This window comes from Aspergillus aculeatus (genome assembly GCF_001890905.1).
Source record: "Aspergillus aculeatus ATCC 16872 unplaced genomic scaffold ASPACscaffold_4, whole genome shotgun sequence".
In the NCBI taxonomy this organism is placed as follows: domain Eukaryota; kingdom Fungi; phylum Ascomycota; class Eurotiomycetes; order Eurotiales; family Aspergillaceae; genus Aspergillus; species Aspergillus aculeatus.
Genome location: NW_017962979.1, coordinates 1803862 through 1825997, shown reverse-complemented (window position 1 = coordinate 1825997; position 22136 = coordinate 1803862). Strand labels below are relative to the sequence as shown.

Genomic DNA, 22136 nt, shown 5'->3' with positions numbered 1-22136 from the left:
CGCAGACGAGTCGGATCTGTCCTCCATTGCGGAAAGCAGCGAAATGGATTACACGAGCTCGGACGAAGACATCCACGATGACGAGGAGACCGGTTTGACTGCGAGGCAGAGGCGTCAGCGACGTCGCAGAAGACAGCAGCGCAGGCAGTTGGATGCCCGCATAGCCGATGTCAAGGCCTCGAAACAGGACTGGCTGCCACTGGGAATGGGCGATCGGGACATCCTCCAAAAGCTTCTAGTCAACGGTGGCTTGATCCTCATGTGGTACTTCTTCTCGCTGTCGATTTCAATTGTAAGTTTGGATCCTAGGGGCGGAGCTGGGCGGGAGCTGGACATCTGCTAACCAGGTCGCGTGCCCTCTTTACAGTACAACAAATGGATGTTTTCAGACAATAACGTCGTGTTTCCTTTCCCTCTCTTCACCACCAGTCTGCATATGGCTGTTCAGTTCACACTCTCTTCCCTTCTGCTTTACTTGATACCTTCGTTGCGCCCGCAGCACCCTCACACCTCCACGCCGTCCGGTTCGCCCGTCCGAGGTCATGATAACTCGGAGAAAGGGCCGATCCTCACCAAATTCTTCTACTTTACTCGTCTGGTTCCCTGCGGTGCAGCAACCTCCCTCGACATTGGTCTTGGAAATATGTCCTTGAAGTTCATCTCCCTCACTTTTCTTACTATGTGCAAATCGTCCGCCCTCGCCTTTGTTCTTCTGTTTGCCTTCCTCTTCCGCCTCGAGACTCCCTCAGTTAGATTGATAATCATTATCGCCACAATGACTGTAGGTGTTGTCATGATGGTCGCTGGCGAGACCGCTTTCAATGTAGTCGGGTTCGTCCTGGTCATTGCATCCGCGTTCTTCTCGGGTTTCCGGTGGGGTCTGACCCAAATCCTCCTCCTCCGCCACCCAGCGACGGCCAATCCCTTCTCTACACTCTTTTTCCTTACCCCCGTCATGTTTGTGTCTCTTATTATCATTGCGCTGGCCGTGGAGGGACCCTCCGAGATCGCGGCGGGATTCCATGCGTTGGCCGAGGCTCGCGGTAGCCTGTTCGGGGTGGGCCTGTTGATCTTCCCCGGCCTTCTCGCTTTCTGTATGATTTCGTCCGAGTTTGCGCTCCTCAAGCGCTCCTCGGTGGTAACCTTGAGCATCTGCGGTATCTTCAAGGAAGTGGTCACCATCAGTGCAGCGGGGGTGATTTTCCACGATCAGCTTACCTTCATCAACATCACTGGCTTGTTTGTGACCATCGCCAGCATTGGTACATATAACTACATGAAGATTGCGAAGATGCGTGCGGAAGCTCGGAAGGGATCTTGGACGCGCAGCCCGAACCTTGACTCCGAGGCTGACGACTCGGATCCCACGGGCGAGCGCGGTGAATATCAGCGGATACGCCACCCTGAGGCAGGCATGCATTGCTCGCCGGACGACCTGGACGACGATGAGAATGTCAACATCACGCCGGCCGACCACCTGAACCCCGGCCGCCGCTCCTTCCGCGTCCGTGCCAGCGGCGCCAGCAGCAATGTGCATGGGCTGAGCATCAACACCTCGAACCTCAGCGACCACGATCGGTCGCTTTCCCCGCGCGTCGCCGGTCACTCCCCGTTGAAATCTGCACCACCTATCATCACTTCACTTGAGGCGGAGCTTCACAAGTCGGATCGGCGGCAAAGCTTCGGGGGCGCTGTGCAACCATCCCCGGATAGGCTCTCCCATGGGGAGGGGCGATCCGCCCACTGAAGACCAACCCTGGCGGCTGAGTTCTTTTCGCATGATTTTGGGAACCGCTGGTCTGGTTCAGCTCACGGCTCCGCTGTTCCACGAAACACTTTTGACAGCACTCTGTCCACACCGGATTCGATGTGATGGCTCTTGGCAAGAGGCTGACGGTTCCTTGCATCTTGAATCCATCCATGTGAATTTTCTTTTTTTCTTTCCGTTGATTCGAAAGTCCACATGTCCGAGAGGTGGCATGTGTGGAGTACATTTGGCGTTGTGCACATAATGTCAGACCCGGTCTGGGATAGAGGTTTATTTATCGCGTGATACCATGTTATCTATCTCTTAGCCATCCACAGGGAGAGGGGTTCGCTTGCGATCACATTTGCCGGCATTCTGCATTGGTTGTTCGATGTTTACAGCCCGAATGCATCATGGATACCCCGTATACCAATATATTTTACCATGATCTGTGTTGTTCTTTCTTGGCAGGCTTAGTGTGTATTCATGATTAGGTTGAATCTGTTCTGTGTTAAGATAATAAAATTGATGACTGTGTCTTCTGCATTGGAAATGGAATTGGTAATTGGGTCAAACTAGTAAGTAGTATGTGTAAACAGGCCATCGAACTGGATTGCCCGGAGTATCTCGCCCACATCCTGAGCGGGTGGCGGGCGTCAAGCACTGGCTTATGTTCCATGATACCATCCAGCCTCAATTGCAGTCAGGACTGTATGTTTACCTCCCCGTATCACATCGCCGGTGCACCTGTTAGCATGACGACCCGCCAACAAAGCAGGGGGAGTTGGAGGTAAACAGTGCTTGCCCGCCTCAACTCCGTCCGTGGTTTGGGGCTAATCAGCTCATATCACCGATATCTCGCCATCGCATTGCCAGACTTATACTTGACTATATTGTATTCTTTCCCCCTTCGTTTCACTGAGCTTAGACAGGGAGATTCCGTCCATGTCGATAACACTTCTGTACGAGAATCTTCTCCCACCTCACCATGTCCAACTTCACTCCGGCTGCTATCGAAAACCGGGCGACCCAGGGAGCGTTCTTCAAACGCCAGCTCTATGACGAACCGCCTGCTACCTCACACCAGAACTGTCAGCATGTAGAAGGGAAGCCCTAACCGACTCGAAGCTTCGTCGTCCTTCCGGGACGAGACGAACCTGGTCATTTAATAGATGTGGAATTTATAACCCACCCTCGATGTACAGTACTCGGTAGAAGAGTGAGTAGCGGACGCAGTAGAGGGTCCCGGCGGCAGATCCGCACCTTCCACTGGGCCAGATTCCCGCCGCCCAGCGGCTAATTCATGGCTCATTTAATTCTCCCACTAGATCCGTCCTCTCCAATGTAACTACCTGAGCAAATCTTACCAGGGATGGCTGTTAGACTAGCATTACCGACATTGGACCCTTCCTTGTCGATTTCTTCTTTTTCCTCCCCCTCTTTCTTCCTCTCTTTCTGTCTTTCTCTTCTCCTTTCCGCTCCACCAGGCAATAGCAAGCCCGAGCCAAGCCAGATAAGCCCGCTGGGGACATCCCCATCCCTCCCCGCATTCACTCAACGATCGAGAATTGAGCGCCTCAAGGGGCGATTGAGTGGGCCAACAGCTCAGCCCAACTGATTTGATGTTCGATCTTACTGTCTTTTCTACTTGATCGAGCGAGTATGGTTCTGTCCATCCTTCAGAAACGACTCCCCCGGACCATTCTACTTCTAATTGGGGCGATCGCCGTCATTCTGAGCTTCTCGCCAATCCACTATGCGCAAGTGATAGCGCGGAATCGGTCCCAGGATGAGTCGATCCCTCTCCATCCTATCAGCAATGAGACTCTAGGGGTGCGCACTGAAATTCTGGTGGAAGGAATACCTTTGTACTAACAAGACGCAGACTCAGAAGATTTTCGTTGTGAACCTCCCGTCCAGACCCGATAAGAGGGACAATATTATCCTAGGTTCATCGGTCAGCGGCTTCCGTGTGGAATGGATTGATGGGGTCACTCCGGACCAAGTCAATCCCAAATCAATACCTCATGTAAGCATGAAGATGTGTGAAACTTAATTCTGTATTGGTTGCTGATGAGCTCCTCCAGCATTGGAATCCAGACCACAAGCCGACGGAATATGCGGCTCGACGTGCGCATGTCAATGCAATGCAGCAGTATGCAACACCCCGCTCGCCGTCCTGCACTGCCCACTGACCCTCGCGCAGAATCGTCCAGGATAGGCTCGGAAGCGCTATCATTATGGAGGACGACGTCGACTGGGACGTGACCCTCAAAACGCAGCTCCAGAGCTATGCGCTCGCCGTCCGAGCTCTGCAAGGCTCGGATGGCAACTCCACCGGGTCTCCCTACGGCGACGACTGGGAAATCCTCTGGCTCGGCCACTGCGGTATGAGTTGCAAGACCGAACTGCCGGTTTTCCTGTCGCATCAGGATTCTACAGTGCTACCGCCCCATCACTTCCTACCTTACTGGCGGGATCCGCCTCCTATCGATCGACCCGACCATACGCGTCTGGTCTGCAGCGTGGGCGATGCAGTCTGCTCCCTGGTCTATGCCGTGAGCTACTTCGGCGCCCAGAAGATCCTGGCGGCGCTCTCCGTTAGCCCTGGGCAGCTGGCGGAGCAGATTGATATCGGGGCTCAATTTGATGTGTCGTTGGGCCGGATGTGCGGGCATGGGTATCTACGGTGCTTCGGCGCATATCCGTCGCTGACGGGGGGGTACCAGCCCGCTGGGTCATTCTCCAAAACCTCCGATATACATGATCAGGATGATAGTGTGCACGGGGCTTATAGTTTCGGGGTGATGTATAGTACCATGCTGAACGTCAACCGGCTCCTGAGCGGCGAGAGAACGGTCCATGCGACGTGGGATGATGTAGGAGTGCCGTTGGATGCTGATCCGAGGAATTTCACTGTGCTTGGAGGGTCAGTTGCGATGCTTGAAGAGGATGGGCTGCAGAAGATTGTGGATGTTTCTGCGGACTAGTTTGTGCTGCCGTGGCAACAGGTGCAGGTTGATTGATCGCTGCATTCATTCGTTGGACAGCTAATCGTGCTAGGCATTCTAGCGGCAGATCTCGCTATAATGGGGCGTAGCACGACCTCGCCACACATAGATAATATGGAAGTACCACATGCGGTTGAATCAGTTGCCTGCCAATACAGAACAGCTTGAACTTCGCCGTCACACAATGGTCCCAATTCTTCGGTTTCAGGCATTTCTCCCCCGCAGAGCAGCTTCTTGTGCTGCCATTCTACCACCGCATTGTCAATGCAGTCTTTCCTTCAAAATACACCAGAAATCGTTGGAGGGGTGAGACCTAGTTCTCACCCACGGCTTTTAAGCAAACTTCGATTCTTTACTGGTGATTCAAGGCTAGCAATACTTCAGCGCCTTGGTAGGCCACTGCTAGAAGGCATTGGTCTACAAAACCCGAGCTTCGTAATCATCCAACACAGACTTGAGTTTAGGACTTTGTAGGAGATTGTAGTAGACAGCCAACCTCTGAGATCCACCGCTGCTTCAGATAGTCCAGCTCTCAGCTAAGCCGCCCAAATGTGTAATTTGATCTTTGTTGTGCATCATATGGAATGCATCCTCAACCCGGGACTTCCCCCCAAACCCCCACCTATACCCAAAAGCCCTGAAATAACCGCGCCAAACCATGCCAACAGGTCATTGCATAGACTCCTACCCTTGGCGAACCGATTCCAATGTTCCAGCCACAGCGATTAAAGTACCTCTCTCATTGCACGGGTCGGGATGGCCGTGGCCAGGAACCCGATCCCCGGCGGCTAAACCTAAGAATAACACGCCTAGGGACATCGCAGCAAGGCTGTAGTACAAAACTATGAGCCCTTCAGGGTTCCAAGGGTCTGGTATAATAGTAGTTGTGTCCAGGAGATCACTACCCAGATCGCTACCCCAGAACCATCCTCTCGATCATCCATTTTCCTAAGACCAGACCATAACATCTAGCTAATCCAATGTCCGCCCTCCGCTTTTTACTCCTCCTGCTATGCTTCATCATCCAGCGCGCCGCAACCTCCGACGCAAACAACTACTTCATCAAGCCCTCCTCCGGCAACGGCATCAACCCCGTCTGGACCTTAGGAGACGACCAGGTCATCTCTTGGAAAACGACCCTGGGGGTATTTAATGTCTCCATCTGGCAGCAGAGTCTGGTCCAGCAGAGCGCGGCGAGTCAGGGGAACATCTATTGTAGGTGGGCCCATCGCTCTTATTAGCAGGATATCAGCAGGGCTGTCTCTACCCCAGCCAGGGCCTTTCCATACTGTACCTCAGTGAAGCCATTCCCCACTGTACCCCAGCTAAGGGCCTTCTACATTCCATAACTAACCACCCCCCGGCCTCCGCAAGCCAAAATCCACCCCACCGACTCCGTCACCAACTTCACCTGGCCCGTCCAGCTCTACGGCTTCGACCTCGCGTACTCCAACGTCTTCTTCCTGTGGATTGACCCCGATGAGGCGGGTGGGTTCGTCTCGTGTTATTTTAATATTACTAGGGCGGAGGGGGCGGAGTCGGTGCGCGAGTCGGCGACGACGGTGTCGGGGTTGGGGTCTGCGACGGGATCTGCGTTGACGCGGGGCCGGGTCGGTTGGCGCTTGGGGTTGGTCTCGGGGTTGGGGTCCCGTTGCTTGGGGCGGTGGTTGCGCTGGGGGTTTTGGTGGGGAGATGGAGGCGGGACTTGCAAGTACAGGGTGGTGGTGGTGGTGCGGGAGGGAAGGAGGGGTCGTCGTCGAGTGCGACTCTTGCGTCTTCTGGTGGTGGGTCTGGGTATGGGTATGAGTATGGGCCTGGGTATGGGCCTGGGCGTGGACATGGATACCAGCATTACGGAGGTGGGGAGGGGCCGAAGGAAATGGTCGGGTCGGAGCCGAGGGACAGATTAGGTGGGGTTGGAAACTGGGCGGAGTTGATGGGGAGTGAGAGGTGAAGATGGGATGGAGGAAAGCAGAAGGTTCTGTATATAGTATTGGAGGTAGGAGAGTGGTTGTGTGGGTGTTGTTGGATATATTCTTCGTTTGGTTAGATGGTAGCGTGTAGTTCTGAGGATCATTATAGCAAGGCAAATTAGACTTGTACATGTAGGGGTTCAAATCCGGGTGTTTTAGAGGTGATAGATTGTACTGATCTTGCTATTTGTTGACACTATCTCCAGAATCTTGAGCTCAGTGTCACACTAGTCTAACTCGGGGAAATGTGTGGTATCCCTTGTCCGACCTCAGCACCCGCCCTTTCACTCCTTGATATAAGTCTTGAAGAGGTTCGCCAGCTCGAAAAAGCTGGCCTTGTAGAACCGCTCCTGGGTGGTTAGGTTGACATACTGTCATTCCAGTTAGCTTACCCCGACCTCGGAAACCAAGGACCGGTACTCACCTGCAAGCCAAACTTGACCGTAAACCCGGCCGTCCACTCGAGATTATCGGCAATGGACCACGCCAGACACCCTACCAGATTGACCCCCTCCGCCACGGCGATCAACATGGCCTCCACGTAATCACGGTAGTACGCGGACCGGACCGGGTCGGACAGGATATCCTCGCGCTTGGACTTGTAGGCCTCGAAGGGCTCGGTCCAGCCGAACTCCGTGATGACGATGCCGTTGGCTGGCTGCCACGTGCGCTGGATGTAGTGCAGGAACGCGGGGAGCCACTCCGTGGCCTTGTGTAGCCACCGCGTGTTGGGGTCGGAGGCCGGACCGATCAGCCACCCGCCCTCGCTTGCGGGCAAGGTGTAGGTCGAATTGTAGCACTGCGGGTAGAGGCTGTTACTCGGGTCGGCGAGGCAGCCCTCAATCCCGGCGTCGGGCGCCATGTAGTAGGCCGCGGTGTAGGCGTCGTGCGCGAAGTAGTCGCTCGCGCCCTGGATGAGGCTCTTCTCGGCCGCGGTGAACTCGGGCAGGAAGCTGGATGTGAGATTCTTGAGGCGGGCTGGGTAGTCGCCTAAGAATAGGGGGTCGGCGAACCATCCTTCGTTGAAGGCCCAGGCTCGTTCGACGGCTTCGGCGTCCGCGCTGGAGTTCGTTCGGGGTAGTTTGTACCCGCCGTTGTTCTTAACGCTGATTGGAGCGGTGATGTTTAGGGACCGTGCGAGGTTGTAGGTCTTGCCGGCTGCCAGGAGCATGTAGTGTCCGCACCAGAACTTTTGTTGGTGGGCGGGGATGGTTGTTGTTGTGGTGAAGTAGCCGTCCGGCACGGGGTACTCGCCGCAGAAGGAGATGGGCTCGTTGAACGTGTACCACTGCGCTACTTTGCTGCCCCATCGGGTTAGGAGTACGCGAGCGTATGCGAGATAGTCGTCGACGATTTTCTCGGAGGTCCATCCGCCGTATGAGAGCTGCAGGAAGAGTGGCAGGTCCCAGTGGTAGAGGGTGACCTGCGGTTGCACCCCGTATTCCAAGCAGGTGTCGATCACGTCGTCATAGTGCTGGAGACCAGCTTCGTTGATTGGGCCATTGCCGAAGGGAAAGATCCGGGACCAGGAGATGGAGAAGGAATAGGCTTTGACGCCCATGGCGGCGATGCGTTGGATGTCTGGTCATCGTGGTTAGATCTGGGTTTCTCCCGAGGGGATATAAATATAACATGCCGGGGAAGGGGGGGGGGTAATGTACCCTCTTTGTAGGTGTAGTACTGGTTAATTGCGACATCCCCAGTTTGATTATCAGCTACACTCATTGCTCGATGCGTGAAGGCATCCCATATGCTGGGGCCACGGCCGTCGGCTTTGACAGCCCCCTCGACCTGGTACGAGGCACTGGTGACGCCCCACCAGAATCCCTTGGGGAAGGACCAGCTATCATTCTTTCCCTGGGCGGGAATCTGGGCGCCGGTCAGGTAGGAGGGATAGTATAACTGGGGCGGTGGGATCAGTTGAGAGCTTGGGATTGGAGTGGGCTCCACCGTTGTATTGACCGCTGCGGTCTCCACGGGACCGATGTAGATGTTCCACAGGTCTATGGTATATGAGCTGAGGTCCCTACGGAGCGCCCCATTAGGGAAGAAGCTGACCTTCGACTGTGAGATTAAGGCTGGTGACTAGAGGCGCTGAGCTGGTGGTTGGAGTTCCATTGCTCGCGTCTATAGCTGCAACCGGGTGAATGGCGAGCAGCGCGGTGAGGAAGGGTACGCGCATGATGTTGTTGATGATGATGATGATGCTCAAAGTCTATAAGCTTCTGAGATGCTCATGATTCTTTCAAGTCTGCCCATGATGAGGGCGTCCTTTTAATGCTAAGGTTTGCCATTATTTAGCCAAAACAGAAATCAATTGCAGGCATTGCTGCTGCAGTCTGCAGTTATGAAAGTGGTGGAACCATTCAAGTCCGGAGATCTGCATCTACTAGGAGACGGGGTAAATATCCCGCTGCAGAGAAGATCCCTCCTATTGATCCGGTTAATGGTCGTGACTGGGATTGCTGTAATCTAACCTCATCATCTAGTCTGTAGATGCGGGGTTGCGAAAAATGACAGTGTTTGTGAGGAAGTTGAAGAGGGGAAGAAAGGGAAGGGGAAGCCTTCCACTTCCACTTCCACTTCCACTTCCACTTCCACTTCCACTTCCACCTCCACTTCCACTTCCACCTCCACCTCCACCTCCACCTCCACCTTCACTTCCACCTCGTCTCCATATCTACTTTATTATCGAGTCTAGATCTCAAGTCTGTCTCATATCAAGTTATTGCCCTTTCACAAGGAAGAGGCATTTCCCTTCCTCATTGAATCTATGATCCTATGCGCCTTCAGTGTGTCTCAAACTCCTGATCACCAGTCGGGAGCTGCGACAACACCAAGCACGACTTACACTAACCCCGACAACCCCGACATAGCACAATCACCTATACTGGGTATGACGGAGTATTCAAGTTGGGAAGGACCCGTGATGTCGCATGATTCAGCTCCCCTTGGCGTTCAAAGGATGCACAAACCAATTCCATGGTTCTCGCCCGATGGCCGCAGATGATGACTTCATGATGCTCGACGTCAATTGAATCGCATCGCATCGTCCTCCACCACGGACTCTGGCAGCTCAGGGTTTCTCACCGTCAACCTTGGAAATGCGCACCACTCCTCGAATCGGAACAGCACTCGCCTATTTCCGTCGCATCGGCATGTCGGACTCCGACTCACCCTTCTCACGCCCGCAATGTCACATCGGTTGGCTTTGAGTTTGGGTTTGCTGATCAATGGACTCTCGGAGCCCCCACTACTCTTTCCTGCTTCTTGTACATCCGGTTATGTCCGTCATCAGACTTTAGGGGTGAATATAACCTGATGATGTATGTTCCAATGCGTCGGTCCAGACTCTACCCCTGGTGCTCCCCATATATCTTTTTGAATGCGCAGCTCGATCTTCAATTGCCATCAGGTCAATTACCAGTCTCGTGCTTATCATAAATCATGGACAGAGAGCAGAATATCAGCTCCAGTCGCGTTCGAAACGGTCAGCACGAGGATAACCCCTCGCAGACTTCTTTGTCTCCGTCCGAGTCAATCTCGAAGGCCGGGTCCAGCCATTATGAAGATCAATCCACCCTTGCCAGCGAACACGTCGCTGGGAGTCAAAAGAGGCTCACTCTCGACAGGAGATTAACTGACGATGATATTGCGCGCGTGCTGTCCAAGAGACAAACCGCTTGGTCAGGATCTGAACCCGGGGGTGGTGCAGATGATACCGCTCAGATTGCGAAACTGGTGTCCCGCATGTTTGGCCACGAGAGGAAAGCCAACTCAAAAGAGGAAAAGACGAGGCATCTCGGCGTAGTATGGAAGAATCTCACGGTGAAAGGCGTGGGACTAGGCGCTGCCATTCAACCTACGAATGCAGACATCTTTCTTGCCGTACCTCGATTGATCAAGAACTTTTTCACTCGTCGCAAGCATCATGGTTCAGGGAATGCGTTGCGTACTATTCTTGACGACTTCACAGTGAGTGATAGCGTTGCACCTCATTCCTGTAAGAATGATTCTGACTTTTGTTTCTCCTACAAGGGTTGCGTGCGGCCTGGAGAGATGCTTCTCGTGCTGGGTCGCCCCGGGTCTGGCTGCTCAACCTTTTTGAAAGTGATAGGAAATCAGAGGTCCGGCTACAAGAGTGTCGAAGGCGATGTACTGTATGGAGGCACAGATTCTGAGACAATGGCCGATAAATATCGCTCAGAAGGTATTCGATTTTTGTTTTGGTTGCTGGCATTGTTGATCCAGGACTGACGTCCGTAGTGCTCTATAACCCCGAAGATGATCTTCATTATGCCACGCTTACAGTCCGAGATACACTCATGTTCGCGCTGAAAAGTAGGACACCGGGCCAGGAGTCGCGACTTCCGGGAGAAACCAGGAAGCAGTATCAGGAAACCTTCCTGTCCACGATTGCCAAGTTGTTCTGGATCGAACATGCGCTCGGCACAAAGGTTGGAAATGAACTAATCCGTGGTATTTCCGGAGGAGAAAAGAAGCGTGTTTCCATCGGCGAAGCGTTGGTCACTAAGGCTAGCACACAATGCTGGGACAATTCGACGAAAGGCCTGGACGCAAGCACGGCCCTGGAGTATGTTCAGAGCCTAAGGAGCTCAACAGACATGTCCCATGCATCCACCCTTGTGGCACTGTATCAGGCGTCGGAAAACCTTTACAACCTGTTCGACAAGGTGATGTTGATCGAGGACGGAAAATGTGCATACTACGGACGCACAGAAAATGCAAAAGCCTACTTCGAAAGCTTGGGATTTGAGTGCCCTCCTCGATGGACAACCCCGGATTTTCTGACCTCGGTCAGCGATCCCTTTGCCAGGCGTGTCAAGCAAGGGTGGGAGGATCGCACTCCTCGGTCAGGGGAGGATTTCCAAAGAGCATATCGATACAGTGACATCTCTAAAGCTGCTCAAAAAGATATCGAGGATTTTGAGCAGGAGTTAGAGGCCCATAGAGAGGAACAAGAGGTTGCCAGGGAAAAGCTCAAGAAGAATTACACAGTATCCTTTTATAAACAAATTATCATATTGACCCAGCGACAGTTTCTCATCATGTATGGTGATAAGCAGACACTGATCGGCAAATGGGCCATGCTTACTTTCCAAGCATTGATCGTTGGAAGTCTGTTTTATGACCTTCCCCAGACCAGGTTTGTCCGCACCTATGCCAGCCGTTGTGGGCTCTCTAATCAGTAGGCAGTGCCGGTGTTTTCACACGAGGAGGTGTATTGTTCTTTGTCCTTTTATTCAATGCACTTCTCGCCATGGCTGAACTTACGGCGTTCTTTTCGAGTCGGCCTATTATGCTGAAGCACAAGACTTTGTGAGTACTGCATCAAAAAAGTAGGAACCGATACTAATTCCCAAAGTTCCTTTTATCGCCCTTCAGCATTTGCTCTGGCTCAGGTCGTTGCTGATGTGCCTATTATTTTCATCCAAGTAACTCTTTTCGAGTTGGTGGTATATTTGTACGCCATCTTTAGCCTGTTTAGCGCAATAGTAGCTGACCATCATGCGCAGTATGTCGAACCTTCAGAGGACAGCATCCCAGTTCTTTATCAACTTCCTATTCATATTCACGCTTACCATGACGATGTATTCCTTGTTCCGAACCATCGGCGCCTTGGCTGGCTCCCTTGATGTTTGTAAGTAAGATCTTGAGGGACTCTAGAGCCTGGACTAATATCTCTAGCCACACGTCTTACCGGTGTCGTGATTCAGATTTTGATCGTATATACCGGTAATTGAAGTCCCGCCCTTCGCATCGATTGTCATACAACAACTGACCAATTCAGGTTATCTCATCCCTCCATGGAAGATGCATCCTTGGTTCAAATGGTTGATTTGGGTCAATCCAGTACAATACGCCTTTGAGGCAATCATGTCGAACGAGTTTTACAGTCTCAACCTACAATGCGTTCCACCAGCTATTTTCCCAGATGGTCCGACTGCACAGACAGGCCATCAAGTGTGCGCCATACAAGGAAGCACCCCGAATCAGCTGGTCGTTCAGGGATCTAGATATATAGAAGAAGCGTTCACATACAGTCGATCGCATCTCTGGCGTAACTTTGGGATTATCATCGGCTGGTTCATACTCTTCGTCGTCCTGACCATGCTAGGCATGGAACTCCAGAAACCCAACAAGGGAGGCAGCACGGTCACCATCTTCAAGCGCGGTGAGGCACCCAAAGCTATCGAGGATGCGGTGAAGTACAAGGAGCTTCCGGGTGATATCGAATCTGGGAGCAGCAATAGCCTCCAAGAAAAGAACTCGGACGAATCAAAGAAACAGGTTCAGGGTATCGCGAAAAGTACTTCTATCTTCACGTGGCAAAATGTGAATTATACCATCCCGTATAAAGGTGACCAGAAGAAGCTCCTCCAAGACGTACAGGGATACGTTAAGCCAGGTCGGCTCACAGCTCTCATGGGTGCGTCAGGAGCAGGGTTAGTCTATGAATCAACAATCTCTGTCGACATTCTGACTTACCATCGTTTCAGGAAAACAACCCTTTTGAATACCCTAGCGCAGCGTGTCAACTTTGGTGTTGTCACTGGTAAATTTCTTGTTGATGGCAAGTAAGTATATTCATCTTAGCAGTCCATTCGCTGTTGCTGAGTTCTCCAGGCCGCTTCCAAAGAGTTTCCAAAGAGCCACTGGCTTTGCTGAGCAAATGGACATCCATGAGCCTACAGCTACTGTGAGAGAATCACTCCGATTCTCGGCCCGTCTTCGTCAATCAGGCGACGTTTCGATCCAGGAAAAATATGATTATTGCGAGAAAATCATTGATCTGCTGGAAATGAGAGGCATAGCAGGAGCAACAGTCGGGGCCGGTGGCGCCGGGCTGAACCCAGAGCAACGTAAGCGATTGACTATTGCGGTTGAGTTAGCAAGCAAGCCACAACTGTTACTCTTCCTTGATGAGCCGACTTCTGGGCTGGACTCACTGGCCGCTTACAATATTGTACGCTTTCTCCGACGACTTGCCGATGCTGGTCAAGCGATTCTATGCACGATCCATCAGCCGTCTGCTGTCTTGTTCGAAGAGTTTGACGATTTGCTTCTGCTACAAGCTGGAGGAAGGGTCGTTTACAACGCTGAGCTGGGCTCAGATTCCAGGACGCTCATTGACTATTTCGAAAGCAATGGCGCCAGGAAGTGTGCCTCGCACGAGAACCCTGCCGAGGTATTTGCAGCCTTCCATATCACAGCGACCTATTTCGCTGACTGAAGTAGTACATGCTCGACGCCATTGGTGCTGGAAACCCTGAGTACAAAGGACAAGACTGGGGCGATGTCTGGGCCAATTCAGGAGAACACAGACAGCTCTCAGAGACCATCGAGAAGATAACCCGAGAACGTCGGGACAAGGAAGGAGGAGAACGAACAGATGATGACCGCGAATTTGCGATGCCCGTCTGGGTGCAAATTGTGGCGGTCACCAAACGATCCTTCATTGCCTACTGGCGGACGCCGCAATACGTTCTGGTAGGTGGTGTTCGAACTGCTATAAGCCATCAGTCTTAACAAGCTCGCAGGGTAAATTCATCCTTCACATTTTCACCGGATTGTTCAATACCTTCACCTTCTGGCACCTAGGCAACAGCCAAATCGACATGCAATCCCGTTTATTCTCCATCTTCATGACCCTCACCATCTCCCCGCCTCTGATCCAGCAGCTCCAGCCCCGATACCTCCATTTCCGCGATCTCTACCAGTCTCGGGAGGCCGGTGCCAAGATCTATTCCTGGACAGCTTTCGTGACCAGCGCCGTTCTCCCCGAATTGCCGTATTCAATCGTCGCAGGCTCGCTCTACTTCAACTGCTGGCAAGCAAACCCTCTCTCTTCACCATCTTCATCAGTCCACGCAAACTAATAGACACCACCACAGGTACTGGGGCGTCTGGTTCCCGCGCGACTCGTTCAGCTCTGGCTACGTCTGGATGATGCTCATGCTCTTTGAGGCCTTCTACATCGGCTTCGGCCAGTTCATCGCCTCCTTCGCGCCCAACGAGCTCTTCGCCTCCCTCCTCGTGCCCACGTTCTTCACCTTCGTCGTCTCCTTCTGCGGCGTCGTCGTCCCCTACAACGCGCTCATCCACTTCTGGCGCTCCTGGATGTACTGGCTCACGCCCTTCCACTACCTCCTCGAGGGACTCCTGGGCGTGGTCACCCACAACGTCCCCGTCCGCTGCGTCTCCCGCGAAGAGTCGCTCTTCAGTCCGCCCCCCGGCTCCACCTGTCAGGAATACGCGGGTGCATACGCCTCGCAAGTGGGCGGATACGTCCAAGACGCGGCCAACGGACTCTGTGCCTTCTGTCAATACGCCGATGGCGATGTCTTTGTATGTCCCTCTCTCCATGCCCCTACCTCTGAACTGGCATGAAAACTAACGTATATCCTTTCTCCGTGTCATGCCAGGCCGCGAGTTTCAACGTCTTCTACTCGCATAAATGGCGAGATTATGTAAGTCTATTTTTTCCCCCGGCTGCTGGTCAATCTTGCTGGGCTGTTTCCCTTTGGTCTCAGGTCGACATGAAGCTGATAGCGCAAAACAGGGGATCTTCTGGGCCTACGTGGTGTTCAACTTCATGGCGGTCTTCTTCTTCTCCTGGCTGTATCTGCATGGCATCGGTGATATCAGGAAGTGGTTTAGTAAACGGAAGGCGAAGGATGCGAACGCTCCGCAGGAGAAGACGGGGGATCGGTGAGTGGGTGGGTTGTTTGAGATACTGCTGGCATGCGCCGACATATGCTGCGGAGAGGCAGGGTACCTCGGGAGTTGGGTTGAGTGAACGTTCTACCGTCGTCATAGATGCGATTTGCTTTTTTATGTGGCAAAGTCAGCGACTCAAATTGGGAACTCACACGAACACTGAAAGTGCTAGTATAGACTGTGAATGGGATTCCAATCTCAAGGATCATGTATATAATAACGTATGTACAGGAGAATCAACACACACAACAGAAACAATCCTCAAGATGACAGACCACTCATTTGGCATAGGATGGCTTGATGGCTTCTATCCCCACCCCTCCCCCCCGATTCATCCTGTTATAACCTATACTGGTGGGGGAGTGTGGGTCCACTGTTGCTTCTCCCCGACGTTAAGATCGGACACATTTTCAATAATGATTGAGGTGGATAGATAGATAGATCGAGGGTTGTATGTAGTGACCTTGAGTCGGTGATGAGAATGTACCCGGTTGTACCTTCATTTTCTGAATGACGAGAGTAAATTTGTCTTCTCCGGAAGATGTAAATTTCGAGGCGTCCCACTCAGTGGGATAAGAAGAGTGCCAAAGGCAAGCTAGTTGCCTCAGACACCCATTAAGCCGTCTCTGAGCAGGAGGGCGGCGGCGTCGGTGCGGAAGTCCCGGAGGCTGCACCCGTGGGGTTAGAGGGGATACCACCGCTGGATTGTTGCGGGGCGGTCCACAGGCTGGAGGAGCCGGTGGAGTGCTGGGCCGATGTGCTGCCGGCACCGGTAGTTACGGTTGGCGAGGACAATGGTACAGGTACGCCAGAGCTAGGGACATTGCCCTCTGGGGCGTCGTGTCCCACAGCGGATGGCGCTGCTGTCGCCGTATGATGGCCGTTCATCAAGCGAGGGCGTTTAGCATGAGGGCCCGTTTCAGGGCTGCGAGTCACGGAATCCTGGTGTTGCTGTGATTGTTGTTGTTGCTGCTGCTGCTGCTGCTGCTGCGGGTATGATGATACGGGTGCTGCGCTAGGAATAGGGGCGGGATTCGTTGGGGAAGGATTGGGACTCAAGGCCGAGGCGCCGGTCGGAGGGTGTAGCATTCTGCTTGCTGTACTGTCATCGCCTGCTGTGGCCGTCGCACTGCGCTGCTGTCTTGTTTCTGTGCTAGAAGGCGCTATCTGAGGGAGATCATCCTGATGTTGCTGCTGCTGAAGGGAGGCTGTGTAGCCTACGCCCACGCGACCCATTCCCTTATCATGCATCACAACTCGCTTCCATTTCGCAACAACACTGTCGTAATCCCATCTCGATGCGGTAGGGGAAATCTGGCTCTGGTGCGCATCCAACTCCTTGGCGACATCCCGCGGAAGAGGCAAAGTGTCAGGCGGGAAGAGTGCAAACTCTCGCGGCCATTGGCAGGAACCGAGTCGTTCAACCTGGGCGCGGAGTTGGTTGGCTTCCTGCTGGACACGGGCGAGCTGATCGTCCAAGGATTTGCGCTTGTCCATTTCGCGAGCGAAAGCGCGCGTGATCTCGAGTTGCCAAGCATCTTTGCGCATTTCCTGGGACAAAGAGGCCCAGTGCTTGAAGGCGAGTTCAAGATGACGGAGGCTGAGGTCTTCGTGTTGTTGGGCGCTGCGGCTGATCATACTGGAGTCGAGCCCGTAGGTCGATGGGCGGCCGGAATGAGGGTGAGAACCGGACTCGGCGGAAGAGAGTTGGTCGGACTGCCATTGTTCAATTTTCGCGCGGAGAGCTTGTCGGACAATTTCAAGGTGCTCGACTCCCGGAGGTTGGAGGGGGAAAGACGTAGGCGATGGGAAAGGGTTGGTTGCGAACAGGCTGGGCGGAGGGGGTAGAAGCTGCAGACAGAGGGAGGGAAAGGTTTGCGATTGGATGTCAAAATCAAATGGGGAGAGTCGGGGGCGCATTCGAGAGCTGGAGGGATGAAGAATGTCAGATCGTTTATCACAACGCGCAAAGGGCCAGATGGGAGGTGGTCATACGTTGCAGCCTTGATGTTATCTAGCACCTCGCGCAAAGCCAATTCCAGCGCTCGCATGGTGTCCGGATTACTCGAACTGTGTCTATCCGTGAAGGTAAAGGACCCGGTTCGAGACTGCGAAGGCGCAATGCGCGAATGGGCGGAGGTGCCCTCCTGCGCCTGGCTCGGATTCGGGATGTCGTTGATGACTCCGGTCGCATGCCACGTAGGGGTGTTGAACATCATCCTATACGCGCCGTCGCGTGGCTTCGTGCCCGAGTCGCCCGAGTCGAATAGGTCTTGTTGGCGTTTGCCAGGTGTTCGCTCGGGGGTGTCGCGTCTGCCGGACGAGGTGCGGGCCTGGCGTCGCGTGATCTCACTTCGGATGCGTCGAATCTCCTCGACATCATGGATGCCATCGGGTTTCTTCTTGAACATGAATTGATCGAGGTGGCGTCCGAGGGAGGATGAGGTGAATGCCTGGTGGCAGTATTTGCATTGCCGATCTTTGAGGGCTGGGTTCTTCGCGGAGCTCGACGGGTTGTGATCGTCTGCTCCGACGGACCCCTCGGGGGTGTTGGTGGGACGCGACGAGGCGCTTTCTTCCATGGCAAACGAGGCTACCTGAATTTGACGGTAAGGGAAATTGATTGAAAGTGTGCCGAGTGGTGAGGGTTATGGAGAGACGCGTGCGCTAGGAGGGTTACTGGAAGATGGGGTGGGCTGGGAAGGTATAGCTCAATGCATGCATGACATAAACCAAATGGAGCGAATGAAAGTCAAGCGAGAGGGTAGGATTTATGGAGATGGAATTGAGGATGGCATGCGACGAGATGGCGAGGTGACGCTGGTCGAAAGAGGGGAGAAGCGATGAGAAAGAGGGGAGGAGAGGAGAAACACACGAGGGAGGAGAAGAGGAGGGAGAGAGAGAGAGAGAGAAGAAAGGAAAGGAACGTGACGATGGATGGAGGAAAAGAAGCGCCAAGCCGAGACAGTAAGTGAGTGGGGTCTTCGGGGTGGTCTTTCCGCTTGCTTTGCTTTTGCTTGTCTTGCTTCTTGCTACTCGCTACGGATACTCTTCTACACATTCTTCTTCGCGCAGGCACTTGAAGACTATCCTAAGTACCGTCATTGTTACTGTCTGCCTCCGAACAATCTCTTGGTGATTTTAAGCTTGTGGTCATTGGCCGGGGCTATCAACCAGGCCAGCTATGTATACTAGTATAGTACTCTCTCTTTCACTCACTCTCTCTCTCTCTCTCACACTCTCTCTCTTCTCTATTTATATTCCTCTTTAAACACCATCACTCGCTCAACTTCCTCCCCATCACCAGAATCCTCCACCCAAGCCCTCCATAACCCTCCGCAATTGAAATCGAACACCACTTTTCCTCGCCGGAGCTTGGTTCGGTCTTTATCATCACCATGATCCATGACCGCGGGATCCTCCAACTCAGCCTCTATACCAATAATACCCCCCTGACCTTCGCCCGTTGAGCCCCAACGATCCCCCGCAGAACGCTGCAACTCGCCGCCGGGCCCAGCAACCGCACTGACAGCCTCAGCCAACGAGGGTTTAGGGGTTGAGAACCGGGACATGGCGCAAGCCGTCCGCGCCGCCGCCGTGCGAAGGAAGGAATCCCCATTGCCCGTCCCCGACACCGCAACCGCACGTTTCTTCTTCAAGTCTCCCTTCTGCGCAGGAGTCGGCTCCAGCGGGTGCGCAATCAGCCATTCCTTCTCCGACTTTTGTGCAGCATCATCACCATCGTCACCCCGTCGAGCCAACCCATCCTCCTCTCCCCACAAAGCCTCAAACATCCTATCAGCCCCATCCTTCACAAACCCCGGCAAACAATCTCCCAGAGTCAGATCCCAAACCCCCTTGTCCCCCTCCCCCTTCTCGCCATCCACCAGACCACCACACCCCATCCTCCTATACCGCATCCCCATCCCCATCCCCATCCCCTCAACGCCGTCCTCCTCCCACGCCTCAGCCCAAAACCCCGCTCCCAGCGTCGGCGTATCCCCAATCCTCCCCGGCAACTTATTCGTCAACCCGCCCGTACTCGTAGCAACCGCCAACCCACCCCCGCGATCCAAACAAACACACCCCACCGTCCCCTGACTCATCGTGATCGTCTCGCCCTCACCCCGCAATCCCCGCAGATGCTCCTCCCACCGCCGCTGCGTAAAGAACCACTCATCGGGCTTGAACTCCAACCCCCACTGCCTGGCCAGCACATCCTCCACATAGGGCGCCACCAGCTGCGAGTGCATACTGCCGCCATCACTGCCCCCACCCCTGTTCCTGGTCCGTCCGTCCTGCCCCGACCGTTCCAGCACTTCCCTCGCCAACCGAATCGGATGCCTGACATTCCGCAACCCCATCACGCCGACGCCGCGCTTGACGATCGCTTCCGAGGGGTGCCCCGCATGCACCGAGGTGACCATGAGCGAGGCCTCCATCTCGATGGTGCCGGCGGCCGTGAAGACGCTGCCGCGGCCGCAGTTGAAGAGCGGGTCGTCCTCCATCAGGGAGACGGCGTGAACGGCGGCGTCGAGGGCCGAGGCGCCACCTTCCAACAGGGCGCGGGTGGAGCGCAGGTAGCGCAGGAGGGAGGCGTGGTATTGCGCGTAGAGGTCGGGTGGGAGGGTGGCGCGGTGGATGGCGCCGGCGCCGCCGTGGAGGATGAGGGTTGGTTTGAAGAGGGGGAGGAGGGGGGGAGGGATTGTGGTTGTGGTCGGAGGGATGGGAGGGGTGAGAGGTAGAAGTCATTGTTGTGGGTGGTGATGCTGGCAGCTGGTTCTTTTCGTATACCGGGTGTAGGATCTGTAGAGAATAAAGATTCAGGCTGGTGGTGACCAAGCAGCCTTTGGAGTTATGAGTTATGAGTTCGATTGAAAGAGGCGCTGAGAGGGGGAGGGATAAAGGTCGGGGTCGATGGATTGTCTTGCGCGCGGCTTATCGGCTGGCACTGCTGCACGCTCTTTGCCTGATTGGGATGGGTCGTCGGCCGTCACTCACTCACTCACTCCGTCACAGTCTGCTGCACAAATCAACTTCCCGATATTCAATAGTCAATGACTACCAGAGGTAAAACTTCACTGTGTACGAAGTATCACATTATACCTGATATCTGCATGTTAATGTACAAGAAAAATAAGAAAAGATAAACAGTTCCCCCCCGACTAATCCGGAGAGAACCTCTTCTTTTGAGATTGCCCCTCTCAGAAAAGAAAAACACACAACAGAGAAAAAATACACAAGGATGCAAGGCTGTGTCATCCAAAATCGCCGACAAAAACCCACACTTCTTTATAGAAAAGACATCATAAGGGGGAGAGAGGGAAGGAGGATCGAAGCAAGGAGTCGAAAGAAACCTCTATACCATGCATCCTGAAATGATATGAACCAGCCCAACACCAGAGAAGAGAGACCACGGATAAGGATATGAGAAAGATGGGCATATTGCTGACAACGCGGGGATTCGTACGTTCCTAACTAGCATGAAATAAAGGAGATTTTAGGTGGTGGTGGATCAATTAAGCGACGGCCTTCTCGGGAGTTGGGGGAGGAGGAGGGAGCTAAAGTCGATGAAATCATAGAGGTTAGCTCCTGATAAACTTTCCCAAAAAAACACCGGGGGTCTTGATTCTTTGGCCAAACAAGTCACTGGCAAAACCATGCCCCGGGACAACAAAACCGGAATTAATTCTCACCTCGAGCTTTGTGTTGTCGGCCATCATTCTCTGGAACCCGATACCGACACCCTCAATAACAGCCAGGAAGACAGCACACATGATGGCCGAGTTACGAGCAGCCTTGACACCACCACGGACAGCCAGAGCACCACCAGTGAAGAAACCAGCAATAACTAGGGGGAAATAAAATTAGCTATGTGGTCATCTCATGAAACGCGCGCGATGCCGCGCCGCTTTCGTGCACATCTGTACAACAACGGATAAAAAAACGTACTGGCATTGTAGGGATCCTCCTTCTTTCTGATACCCTTGATCGCACAGTCGAAGGTCGAGAAGAGACCACCCCAAACACCGAAGTTACCACCGAGGACGGGCGCACGAGCCTTGATGGCTGTGATGGCACCTATCCGACGCTCTCCGTAGGGGCTGTTTCTGAAACCCTTGACACCGTGCCAGACGGCACCACCGATAGCCTATACAAAAGGAAACAGTTTAGTGGTGTACTCGATGCGGAATGCAAATGCAGCTGGAGCGTGATTCAGCTTGGGAGTTCATTGATGACGTACACCCATACAGAAAGCACCACCGAAGTCGCTCAGGGCAACCCAGGGGCAGGGATCTCTGGAGTGATCCATTGCGATATATGGATTAAAGCGAAGAGGAGGTGGGGGGAGAGGTCAAATGGCGAGCGTGCCCGGAGAGAGTCAAGTAGCTGTGGCAGGAGCTACAACGTCGAGTAAGAGGTTGAGGTTGAGAGGACGGTGGTTTCGCAGTGCCGTAAAATCGAACTCGACGGAAGTGTGATGCGAGTTGCAGGGAGAGAGATCGGGTCGGGAGATTGAGTCAAGGTGGTGCACAACAGGCTGGCAGATGCAGTCTTTAATGGACAAACTCTGGGGTCGGGGAACGGAGAGCGAAGGCGGATCGCAACAATAAGTTTCTGGCTTTTTTCGCCGGGAAAACGTGACTTGGTACCCCCAGTCCC

The 22136-nt window shown here is 53.7% G+C and overlaps 8 protein-coding genes across 8 annotated transcripts; 4 read left to right on the top strand and 4 right to left on the bottom strand.

Moving 5' to 3' along the window:
• Positions 1 to 43: 43 nt before the first annotated feature.
• On the top strand, positions 44 to 1747 carry ASPACDRAFT_24744 (putative nucleotide-sugar transporter; the record flags this gene model as incomplete). The annotated part of the gene is made up of 2 exons (XM_020199287.1): positions 44 to 292; positions 368 to 1747. 2 exons carry the CDS (start codon positions 44 to 46, stop codon positions 1745 to 1747), a joined length of 1629 nt encoding a protein of 542 aa, XP_020058773.1.
• A 1351-nt stretch (positions 1748 to 3098) lies between these two features.
• Positions 3099 to 5089, top strand: ASPACDRAFT_115341 (uncharacterized protein). The gene is made up of 4 exons (XM_020195893.1): positions 3099 to 3580; positions 3633 to 3776; positions 3835 to 3902; positions 3954 to 5089. Exons 1-4 carry the CDS (start codon positions 3410 to 3412, stop codon positions 4735 to 4737), a joined length of 1167 nt encoding a protein of 388 aa, XP_020058772.1. The 5' UTR covers positions 3099 to 3409; the 3' UTR covers positions 4738 to 5089.
• A 649-nt stretch (positions 5090 to 5738) lies between these two features.
• Positions 5739 to 6668, top strand: ASPACDRAFT_41260 (uncharacterized protein; the record flags this gene model as incomplete). Its single annotated transcript, XM_020200919.1, has 2 exons — positions 5739 to 5973; positions 6133 to 6668. The coding sequence occupies 2 exons, from the start codon at positions 5739 to 5741 to the stop codon at positions 6666 to 6668; spliced, it is 771 nt and encodes a 256-aa protein (XP_020058771.1).
• A 347-nt stretch (positions 6669 to 7015) lies between these two features.
• Positions 7016 to 8913, bottom strand: ASPACDRAFT_25320 (glycoside hydrolase family 1 protein; the record flags this gene model as incomplete). Its single annotated transcript, XM_020199322.1, has 4 exons — positions 7016 to 7102; positions 7156 to 8312; positions 8393 to 8734; positions 8790 to 8913. 4 exons carry the CDS (start codon positions 8911 to 8913, stop codon positions 7016 to 7018), a joined length of 1710 nt encoding a protein of 569 aa, XP_020058770.1.
• Positions 8914 to 10178: 1265 nt separating this feature from the next.
• ASPACDRAFT_50987 (putative ABC transporter) lies at positions 10179 to 15468 on the top strand (the record flags this gene model as incomplete). The annotated part of the gene is made up of 16 exons (XM_020202419.1): positions 10179 to 10285; positions 10364 to 10706; positions 10770 to 10941; positions 10998 to 11898; positions 11949 to 12071; positions 12118 to 12216; positions 12269 to 12393; positions 12441 to 12488; positions 12544 to 13198; positions 13253 to 13330; positions 13380 to 13941; positions 13992 to 14243; positions 14294 to 14583; positions 14648 to 15101; positions 15179 to 15223; positions 15316 to 15468. The coding sequence occupies 16 exons, from the start codon at positions 10179 to 10181 to the stop codon at positions 15466 to 15468; spliced, it is 4407 nt and encodes a 1468-aa protein (XP_020058769.1).
• Positions 15469 to 16346: 878 nt separating this feature from the next.
• Positions 16347 to 18055, bottom strand: ASPACDRAFT_4520 (uncharacterized protein; the record flags this gene model as incomplete). The annotated part of the gene is made up of 3 exons (XM_020201570.1): positions 16347 to 16415; positions 16479 to 17400; positions 17469 to 18055. Coding segments are annotated over 3 exons (1578 nt in total), but the record flags the coding sequence as incomplete, so codon positions are not given.
• A 669-nt stretch (positions 18056 to 18724) lies between these two features.
• On the bottom strand, positions 18725 to 19981 carry ASPACDRAFT_115332 (uncharacterized protein; the record flags this gene model as incomplete). The annotated part of the gene is made up of 1 exon (XM_020195892.1): positions 18725 to 19981. The coding sequence occupies one exon, from the start codon at positions 19979 to 19981 to the stop codon at positions 18725 to 18727; it is 1257 nt and encodes a 418-aa protein (XP_020058767.1).
• Positions 19982 to 20598: 617 nt separating this feature from the next.
• ASPACDRAFT_76806 (protein transporter TIM17) lies at positions 20599 to 21983 on the bottom strand. Its single transcript, XM_020204797.1, has 4 exons — positions 21718 to 21983; positions 21426 to 21624; positions 21170 to 21324; positions 20599 to 21034 (listed from the first exon to the last, which is right to left on the bottom strand). Exons 1-4 carry the CDS (start codon positions 21784 to 21786, stop codon positions 20993 to 20995), a joined length of 465 nt encoding a protein of 154 aa, XP_020058766.1. The 5' UTR covers positions 21787 to 21983; the 3' UTR covers positions 20599 to 20992.
• Positions 21984 to 22136: the final 153 nt, after the last annotated feature.

What these genes read in the sequence shown, in the direction of transcription:
- ASPACDRAFT_115341 (XM_020195893.1), top strand. Translation starts at nt 3,410, where the DNA reads ATGGTTCTGTCCATCCTTCAGAAACGACTCCCCCGGACCATTCTACTT. An exon ending in TCAGCAATGAGACTCTAGGG is followed by an intron (nt 3,581 to 3,632) that starts GTGCGCACTGAA and finishes AACAAGACGCAG; the next exon opens with ACTCAGAAGATTTTCGTTGT. An exon ending in CATGTCAATGCAATGCAGCA is followed by an intron (nt 3,903 to 3,953) that starts GTATGCAACACC and finishes ACCCTCGCGCAG; the next exon opens with AATCGTCCAGGATAGGCTCG.
- ASPACDRAFT_76806 (XM_020204797.1), bottom strand. Translation starts at nt 21,786, where the DNA reads ATGGATCACTCCAGAGATCCCTGCCCCTGGGTTGCCCTGAGCGACTTC. An exon ending in GTGGTGCTTTCTGTATGGGT is followed by an intron (nt 21,625 to 21,717) that starts GTACGTCATCAA and finishes CCTTTTGTATAG; the next exon opens with GCTATCGGTGGTGCCGTCTG. An exon ending in GGAGGATCCCTACAATGCCA is followed by an intron (nt 21,325 to 21,425) that starts GTACGTTTTTTT and finishes ATTTCCCCCTAG; the next exon opens with TTATTGCTGGTTTCTTCACT.